The sequence below is a fragment of the Geospiza fortis genome, unplaced genomic scaffold, assembly GCF_000277835.1.
Source record: "Geospiza fortis unplaced genomic scaffold, GeoFor_1.0 scaffold213, whole genome shotgun sequence".
Taxonomy (NCBI): Eukaryota; Metazoa; Chordata; class Aves; order Passeriformes; family Thraupidae; genus Geospiza; species Geospiza fortis.
Window position 1 is genome coordinate 437,639 of NW_005054399.1, and position 9,576 is coordinate 447,214.

Here is a 9,576-nt window from a genome sequence, read left to right on the forward strand (position 1 = left end):
GCCGCCCGCCGCTCCGGGACCCCCGGCGGCACCGAGCGGGGACCCTCCGGGACACCGGGCACGGAGCCCGCGGCACCGGGCTGCGAGCTGGGAGCGGGGAGAAGCGCAGGCTGCAACCCCCGAGCAGGGCACCGTCCTCAGGGGATGGCACGGGCCCCAGGGGATGGCACTGACCCCCGGGGATGGCACTGACCCCCGGGGATGGGCACCGAGCCCTAGGAACAGACACTGAGCCCGGGAAAATCATCGATACCTGGGGCTGTCACTGAGCCCTGGGGGATGTCATTCACTCCTGGGGACAGGCAGCCACCCCTGGGCACAGGCACCGAACCCTAAGGAAAGGCACCAAATCCCTGGGCTGGGCTCTGAACACCTGGGCTGGGCACGGAGCCCCCTCAGTCCCAGACGGGGCATGCAGGGAGCAGCTCGGGGAGCCCATGTGGGAGGGCAGGTGGTGGCCGTGGCTGCAGAAGCCTCTGCACGTCGGGTGCCACGTGCCAGGGTGAGGCTGGGCCACTGAACCAACCCCTCAAGGGCCCTGGGCCTTCCCTGTGCCAGCTGCAGCGCTCAGAGCACATCCCACCTGTGCTGTCCACCCATGGCACGGCCCAGGGTGGGAGAAGCTCTCACGCCCTGGTTAGGGACACACCAATGCTGCCCTGTGAGCCTCAGCTGAGCCCATGCACCCTCCTGGGGACCATCAGTTATGAGATCCAGGAAAAATGCTGGTGCCATTGGGATCAGGGCTGTGGCTGCTGCCCAAGTGTGGTAGGTCTCAGTGTGGGAGTCTCGTGCCAGGAAAATGCCATGCCCTGTGCCCTGCAGAGCTCCATGGTCTGTCCTGCTGCTGGGATTCATTTAGGAGTAGAAAATGTGCTGCAACATCAGCTCTCTGGAAGTTTGCCTCCTTTTCTGCGCCACCAAGCACAATCTGAGGCTACCTGGGAATTCATTAAACCTGGCTGCACCTTAGAAACTTCCCTTCGGCCTCGGTGGCTCCCAGTTGGTGGCACAGCAGGCACCCCTCTGCAAAACAGGGCCCCCCTGTGTGGCATGGAGCACCCCAGGGCACCACACCAAGCTGGGCAGCAGAGCTGGAGCTGCACAGCCCTGCTTGTCCCCTCTGCACCCTCACCCCACTCCACCCTCCTCAATCTGGGGACACTGACCTGTGCCCGAGCTGGGGACGAGCCCAGGGAATCCTGGCTCAGCTCAGTGCCAGCAGCTGGGGCAGCATCAGCCCTCGGACATCCCTGACCGGGAGCAAACACCACTGGGGGAGCAGCGATCACATGATCGGGAGAGCCGTGACCCGCCGTGGCACACGCAGGGAGCCTTGTGCTTCCCTTCCTTGTGCTTCCCTTCCTTGTGCTTCCCCCCTTGTGCTTCCCTTCCTTGTTCTTCCCCCCTTGTGCTTCCCCCCGTGTTTATTGGGGTCACTGTGCAGAAGCCAGGCTCCGTGGTGTCGGCGTTTCCCTTTCCTCGGTGCAGTCCCTGCGCTGTGGGAGGACAGGGAAGGTTTCCAGGGCTGGGGAGATGGATGTGCCGTGGCCCCCGTGGATTTAGAGCAGTCTTGTACAAGCGTGGGGGTCACAGACCTTTAATAACCCGTGCAAAATCCGGGGCACAGCCTTCCCTGAGGGATACAGAGGGACAAACCCACACAAACGCAGAAGGGGGAAACAACACACCTAAACACAGCCTAACTTTTGCACAAGCTGCGTGCAAAGCTGGATTTTGCCAGGCCCCATCCCCGATCCCATCCAGAGGTCCGAGAACGCCGGGAGCCCACCGGTGATGCTGTCCCTGCCCCTGGATTTCCCCCAGCGAGCCTCAGCATCCTCCGCGCACCGGGGAAGGACCAGGCGGCTCCAGGGCCGGCTTTGGGGCCGATGGATTCCACGCGGGGTGGGGCTCCCGGGGGTGCGCTGGGTTGCGGAGCAGGGAAAACCCCGCCCGTAGGACCAGGGCCACCCAGCCAATAGGCACAGCGGTGTGAGTGGAGTGATTCTGCATCACGGCTCCGGGCCCGCGATTACATCATGTCAGTCCTGCGGGGATGGCGGACGGGCCACGTGGTCGCTCCGGAGTCGCTGAGACGTTTTCCTGAGCGCAGGCTGGGAGGAAACCGCAGGATGAGAAAGAAAACAAACCAGCCCCGGCATGGTTGGGCTCTGGCCACTGGGGCTACCGAGCCGGCCGGGCAGGCTGGTGCGGCTCCGCGGGCATGGGGAGCATCTCCTGGAACGGCTCCGGCCGTGCTGAGCCTGAACGCGGCAGCCCCAGAACGGAGCATCCCCGTCCTGCTGCCCCTCGCTCGGCCAGCTGGGCTCTCCCAGAGCGAGCCCCCGGCTGTTTCCCACCTGCCAGCACACCTCAGCGTGCCATGCTCCATGCCCAGCCTCTGGCACCCTGCCTGCCCCGGGGCTTGTTTTGCTCTGGCAGAACGCGGCGTTAGTCATTAATTTGTGTCGCAAACCGATTCAGAAGCCTCTTCTCTCCTTCACTGCGTGTAACTCGGCTTTGCCAACTGTCCTTTCCTGAGCCGCAGCTTGGGGAGGCACAGCCAGCTTTGGTGGCACTCCAGTGCAGCCCCCACTCCAGGTTTATTTACCCTCGGGTTAAATGGGGAAAGGTAAATGACCTGTGGTCATTTCCTATTTGCACTGGCATCCAAACCTGCTGCCCAACGCCACACAGCAGTGACACTCAGCTTGCCCCAGGCTCTGCTCACGCGGGGTTCAGTGCCGTGCTCTGTGCCCGGCTGGCAGCCCACGGTGGAGGGCACTGATGGGGATCAGTGCCATGCTCTGTGCCCGGCTGGCAGCCCACAGTGGAGGGCAATGTGTGATGTGTGGAAGCCCCCAGACCATGGTGGGAGTTTGCATGGTCACTGTGGGAGCAGGCTGGGAGAAGAGAATCCCAGGATCCACAAACCGGGGCTCAGTTCGAGGAGTTGGATCACCAGATGTTGGAGGGCACACATGGGAAAAGCAAGTCCCTGTGTGCTTGTGCTGCTCTTACACTCTTCCCTTTGCACCCACTCTGGCACCTGTTGGAGGCAGAATTTGGGGGTTTTGAGGGTTTTCCTTCATGAGTGTAACTGTGGGGCTGCAGAGGACAATGTGGTGAAGCCCCTGGAAGGAGCAGCCCCCTGCTCCCAAATCCCCCGCTCCCACAGCCCCTCCTGCACAGCACTGGACATTTCTGACCCGGTGCTTTTTGTGTGATTCTGCCCTGTCAGGGCAGCAGCAGCTCCACACCTTTCCCAACAGATCCAGGCCAGGAGCCTCCCTGAATGTATCCAGGCACATGATCAGTGAGGGGTAAACAAGCTGGGGCAGGGCTGTTTAATGCTAATATGTAGCTACAGGGAGGGGAAACCCTGTAGCTATTCCAGCTATTCCACACCCCCTTCCCCAGATTGTAACAATCAGGGTGGATCTCCACGCGCAGAACAGAGGGCACCATTCTGCCAACCTGGCTTGGTTTTGGCCAATGCCACTTCTCTGAGATTCCTAAGCTGGTGCTCTTCCTTCTCTGCCCATCAAACCCACCATCATAAAGGGGATGTTGGAACAAATTCCTGGCTGATGAGTCAGGAAAGTGGCCCTTGGATGGGCTGGGAACATCACCCATCTCTTTCCAGGTCACCAGGGGGGTGACCCACAGTTGCCCTCCAAGGACTATCAGTTAAGCCCTGCCAGGTGGGCAGGCATCCCACCGAGCACGCAGGTTGTCACCCCTGTGTCTGCCTGATGCCACCCTCCAAAGATGTGCCAGAATTTAGTGGGACACGAATTTAGCAGCACCGGCAACACAGCACCGAGGGCAGCACGAGCCATAGAGTGAAACAAAGAGCAACTGCTGGGGACAAACATTCTCCCAGGGGGAACATCCAGGTTCTGTCTCCTGGAGGAGAATGAGGACTCCCAGTTTTGACATCTGGTGGGTACCCAAGGGCTGCACGTGTCCCCTGTGCTCAGGCCAGGCAGTGGAGCCAAGAGAGTCCCCAGCTGACAGACAGACAGACAGACAGACAGACAGACAGACAGACAGACACGATAGCACCCCCAGCTCACACTAACAGTGTATTTATTGGAATATCTCACATGCAGGAACCAAGGAGATGATTTCTGGAGCAAGTTAAACAATGGCAGATTAATACAGTTGTCTCATCCTTAACGGAAACACCTTCTACTTGAATACAGTGATGTTTTAGTGTTGGGTTTCTCTGCTTCTTGAGTATTTTGTTTCTCTTTACATAGGCAATCTCTTTAAACAGTTATGTCCCCTCTCTCCCCCTACCCCATTCCCAAACAAAAAAATATCCAGTATCTTCAGTAAATAAATATTATCCACTTTTATCTGGAAAGCCTACAGCTGTAATATACAGAGAAGCTATTACACAGGTTACTTTTGTAGGGTTAACAACAGCTCATAGGAACATGTAGGGAATGAGGAGCTCGTACTCATAAAAACACGGAGCAGGGTGGGAATTCTGGAGTAGTGCGTTTGCCATGGGCTAAAGAGAACCAGCAGCAGAGCTCGGTGCTGCTTGAGGCCAGCTGGCTCTTGGGGACACACAGCCTCACCTCCCTCCAGGTGAGGAGGAGGAGGTGTGTGGAAGCTGGGGCTGGAGCAGGCTGTGGTTTGGGATGGATGGCTGGGAGGGGCTCTGTGGGCGCCTCGTCTCCTGGGCTGGTGGGAGCACACAGCAGAGGAAGGGTTACCTCCAACACAGCTCTAAATCCACTCACTGCTTCACTATTTCCATAAAAATAACTGTTCTGAGCTGTTTTTTTCCAGGGGAGGCTCTGCAAGGCTTGTGGTCAGCCCTGAGGAGGTAAACAATGACGGAGCTGGACGGGGATGGACGGGAATGGAGATAGCACAAGCAGTTCCCACTCCAGGGCTCCCAGCTGCCACAGGAGACTCAACAACTCACTGGATGAAACAGAGAGCTGGAAATCCATCTTGTTTGCTCTTCTGGGCTGCACATCCTGTCCCTGTAGGTGACACCAGGAGAGCAGGGCATAGAGGAGCAGGGACAGGCTGTGCTGGCCAGGAGGGAGCATCACCCCTGCCCTGGGCCTGAAACCATGGCCTGGATCTGTTCTTCCACCACTGGAGGGAAACATCTCGCCACCACAGCCAGCTCCCAGCCCTCCATTTTAAAGTGGAAACAGCCAATGCATCCCATCAAAAATGCTGAATGAAGTCAAACAAACAGAAATCCTCACTAAAAAAATCCTTCAGCTTGGAGGTGCAAGATCAGCCCTGGGAATGACAGAGCTGGTTTGATCAGCACATCCTAGGGATGGAGGCTGTGATAATCAGAAGGGAAAAGGTATGTTGGAGGCTACGTGAGGGTCCCAGTAAGGACCAGTCTCAGCATTTATGCTGTTCCCTTTAAGAGACACCGTGCTACGTTTTTATGAGCAGTTCTCCTATGAGCCTTACCTACACCCTAAACACCCTAAATGTCTGTACAGCACATTGTTACCTATTACACCTGCTGAAGATGCAGCTGAAATCTACACAGAACAATTAAAAAAAACCCCAAAACCCAAAGGATATATTTAAATAGAAACCATTGATTCCTTACACCTCAGCACATGAAGAGTTAACAGAAGAGGTTAAAAAACACACTGGAAAGAAAATATATAGACAAAATAAATATTTTAACCTAGAACAGGGAGCGATTAGACCTTACAAAGGACCCCGAGAATAATTTAGTGTCATTGAGTGTCAAGCTGTGATTCCTAATATGCCTAGAAAGCACTGGGATGTTATTTCTTATGGAAAGTGGATCAGGCTGCAGCTCCATCCCTGTTCTCCCAAGCATTGGAGCCACACAAGTCCTCTGCCCACTTGCACAGAGGAAGCACTTAAGAGTGAAAGCAGAGGAAGGATAAAACAAGAAGTTGGTCCCCTGAAGTGAAAAACCCCTTCCCTTTGCCTCACACAGTTCCCACTGCTCCGGTTTTCAGCAGACCACAAGAGGACAGGGAAGATGAGAGATCCTGATACAGGACATTTGGGAAGCTCTAGCGTAGCTCTTGTATTTGTTAAAGAAGGTTTTGGGCTAAACCACCTGTTCTGCCACACTCTGTTCCCTTCGGTGCTTCCAGCCCTGAGAGCCAAGCGTGGCGGATTTGGGCTCCAGATCCATCCCGGGTCTTTCCAAAAGTACATTTCCTCCCTAGGAAGGCATCTCCTGGGAGCTGCCCTACTTCCAGCAAAGCCACCACTTGTGCTGGTGGCACCTGCCACTCCCTGCAAGCTTTCCAGAGGATAATGCAGAGTGTCAGCAGGGACCACGGGTTGCCTGGGGCTGCACACACCAAAAGAGCCCCCTGAGCTCTGCCAACACACGCTCTGTATTTCCCCCCCAGCCCCAGCCTATTCTCATTCCACCTCTTTTCCTCCCAGCTGGAGAGAGCAATCACTGACAGCTCCGCAGAATCTTCCAGAAAGGGACCAGATTCTCCCTAAAGCAACATCTTGGAGGTCCCAGGACAGGTTTAGTGTGACAGAAAAAAGCATTAAATGGGGCTTGGTGACAGTGACATCCGTGCCACTCTGCACCATCTGACAGTGTCCCCATGCCTGAGCAATGCTATTACCTCCTCTGGCTGGGCAGGGAAGCTGGATTAACATGCTTAGAATCACCTGATGTGGCCATTTACAGGGTCAATGTGTTTCAAGGATTTAGAAGAGAAAATACACACTTAAAACACCCACGGAGCTTTCTGCATTGACAGGAATACCAGCAATTCATTCTGTGCTGGCGAGACTGCTTGGGCCATCGCCAGATGCTGTCTGAAATCAAATCAGCCTTGCCACAGAAGTTTCCTCAGCTCTCTGGGAGCTGGTGGCCACATCTGACATGTTGCAGCAAACTGGCAGTGCCTATCCCTGAGCGTTGGGCTCACCTTGTGTTGAACAGTGAGGGCAGTGGGTGAGAGCAGGAGTGCAATGCAGCCAAGGCAGAGTGTTCCATTAGCCTCAGAGATGATGGAATGGGAGAAAGCCTCTGCAGACCCACACAGGAGGGCTTCAACTGGAGAGAGAGCCAGCAAGTGGGGAAAAAAGCTTGATCCCCAAGTTATCTCCATCCTTAAACTGGTTTTGCCTGTCCATTTGTAAGCCGTGCTACACAGAGCAGCGATGAGGTGTCACATCAGCACAGAGGGGTGGCAGGACAGCCCTACCTGGGCCCAGCTACATATGGAGAGATCCTGGAAGAGGCTACAGGCAGGTCAGGACAGAGAAGACAATGAGCAGGGAGAGTACAGAGTGAAACCTGACCTGGGATGGCCTGGAAATCCTGCACCAAACAACATTTCCCTTCAAAGATTAATGCGTCCGCTGTCAAAGTCCATCAGCGCTGCAATCAGGCATTTGGTAACAGGCTTTGTGTGTCACAACGTCCCAAAGGGGGTGGTCCTCAGAGAGTATGGTATGGGCTGATAAAATGCTATGCTCAGATAAAAGCTTCTATCACTTGGCCTAGAACAACTTTCAAGAGAGCTTGACACACATCAGCATCCTGGGAAGCTCAGACACGTCAGGTCAGAAGGAGGTTGCCTAAGCCAAGGAACACCCTGAGGACGAGGGGTTGGAGCCTGCTGCCTGCACGGGCTTTTAGCTGATAAAGTGCCTCTCTGTCAGGATGGGAGATTCTCCTGCCATGCAGTGCTCAGCTCTCTCTTTGATCCTGCCATCCTGCACCACTGGCTTCCTCCCAAGGAACGCGCTGGGGGACGCGGCCGTGGCTGGAGCTGCCTGCTCCAGCTCTGCCTGTCAGCCCAGCAAGGCAGGCACACATGCTGGAATCCCTTCTGGCAGCCCCAGAGGAGCAGGAATCCTGGCCATGCCTCTGGCAAGCAAGGGAATATGTTTGTTTGCACAGAGACTGCAGCCCCATAGGAGCTGGGAGTTAATGAAGGGCAGAAGGATCAAAAGACATTCCAAAAATTACAAATAGCACGGTCACAATCATTTCAGCACTTTCTCAGGCCTAAAACTGGAAGGAAATGAGGAATTTCACCTCCAGCACAGGCTGGCACAGCTAATCCCTCCATGGTAACCACTTCCCTCAGCGTTCCATACAAACCTCTGAGGTTTGCTCTTTTCCTCATCCCTACCCCCACGAACCAGCATATCTGTCCTACCAGGCATGGCAGGGAATCCAGGAAGCTCAGTTCACACCCAATCCATGAGCAAGTCCCATCCATCTGCACGGATGTTTACACCAAATGCAGAGCTCTAGAGTCACCAAAGAAGGAATCTAAGGTAAGGAGAAAATAGCCAAGCTATTTTAAAAGGCAAACACACCAGGAAAATTCCTGTGTGAGAATGGTCTCCCAAAGAGCGAGGTGCTTCCTGTGCCATCGTTACAGCATCCATTTAGCCCAGCATTTTCCATCCTTATCAACTGCCAGAGCTACTGGACATGGCCAACAGACTGCTTCAAATTAGAGCAAGCCCAGATAAAACACAAGGCAAAAAATACCCTGTGAGATTTAGAAATGAAACGCCACAGAAAGTGGGGAAAAGCGACCACCATATGGTACCAGGAGATGTGTGAGTGGGAGAGTAAAGGATTTTAACTTGTGAAGCACATGTTGAAAGGGGAACAGTTGTTCCTTGCTGTCGAATCCAACACGAAAGCCAATACATTAACATTTTATCTAAAAATAAAGACACACTCCTCCTGAACATTCCAGCTCAGTCAATTACATGCTGATTGACAGAGCCGTCTACTTGGCAGGACCTGCCTACAGAAGAGGATGATCCCTACATAAATCGAAGGGCAAGGCTGCTCTCTTCCCCCTGGGCTTTTGTTTCAGCCCAGTGTGACGTACTCGCGCATTCTGAAGGGGTTTTCAGCATCAAGAGCTGGTTTTGTGCAGCTGGGACAGGAAGGAGGGGATTAAGCGAGTGCTGGAGAATCGTGGTCTGGCAGGAATAGTGTCGGATTTAAATAGAAAGAGTCAGCTCGTGGGGGTGGATCATTTGGGGAGGGAGGGAAGGAGAAGCAAACTATGGAATGGGGGGGACGGGAGTCGTTGTTAGCCAAGGACTGTGGGAGGACAGAGTGGCCGTGCGGTGACATTGGCCGGGCGGAGCACAGGGACGGGAGGGAGGGCGGCTCCGCGCCACCTTCACAGTGCAAAGAGGGCGTCCTCCGAGCGCTCCTGCTTTTTCCTGCTGGAAGGATTTGTCGGAGGGGTGGGGGCTTCCAGGGGAGGGGATGGCAGATTGGGAACCATCTCCGCTGCTTTGGCTCGCTCTTCTAAAAATTTGTCAAACTCTGCAATGTAAAAACAGAAGGAAGACAGGTAAGAATGGGGACCGTGGGTTTGGCCCCAGGGACAGAGGTTGGCAGGGGTTGAAATTCCAGGGCCTGGCATCCTGTCGGGCTGTGTTTGCAGGCACAAATACTGGTACAGCCTGACTTCCTCGGGAAAGGGTACAGCCGTCCTTGGAGACACCCGAGCTCAGGCAGCAGCTGGAATCAAACCCACACTATGCCACCGGCTGTGACAGAACCAGGGAAAAATCATC

The 9,576-nt window shown here is 55.0% G+C and overlaps 1 protein-coding gene across 3 annotated transcripts in view; it reads right to left on the reverse strand.

Annotated features, from left to right (window-relative positions):
* Positions 1 to 4,078: 4,078 nt before the first annotated feature.
* Positions 4,079 to 9,576, reverse strand: part of TOM1L2 (target of myb1 like 2 membrane trafficking protein) — a 56,501-nt gene continuing 51,003 nt past the window's right edge. For all 3 annotated transcript variants that reach the window (XM_031061049.1, XM_005425939.3, XM_031061048.1), the window contains one exon: positions 4,079 to 9,322. In XM_031061049.1, coding sequence (XP_030916909.1) covers positions 9,174 to 9,322 — 149 coding nt within the window. In that variant the 3' untranslated portion in view covers positions 4,079 to 9,173. The remainder of the gene's footprint in view (positions 9,323 to 9,576) is intronic.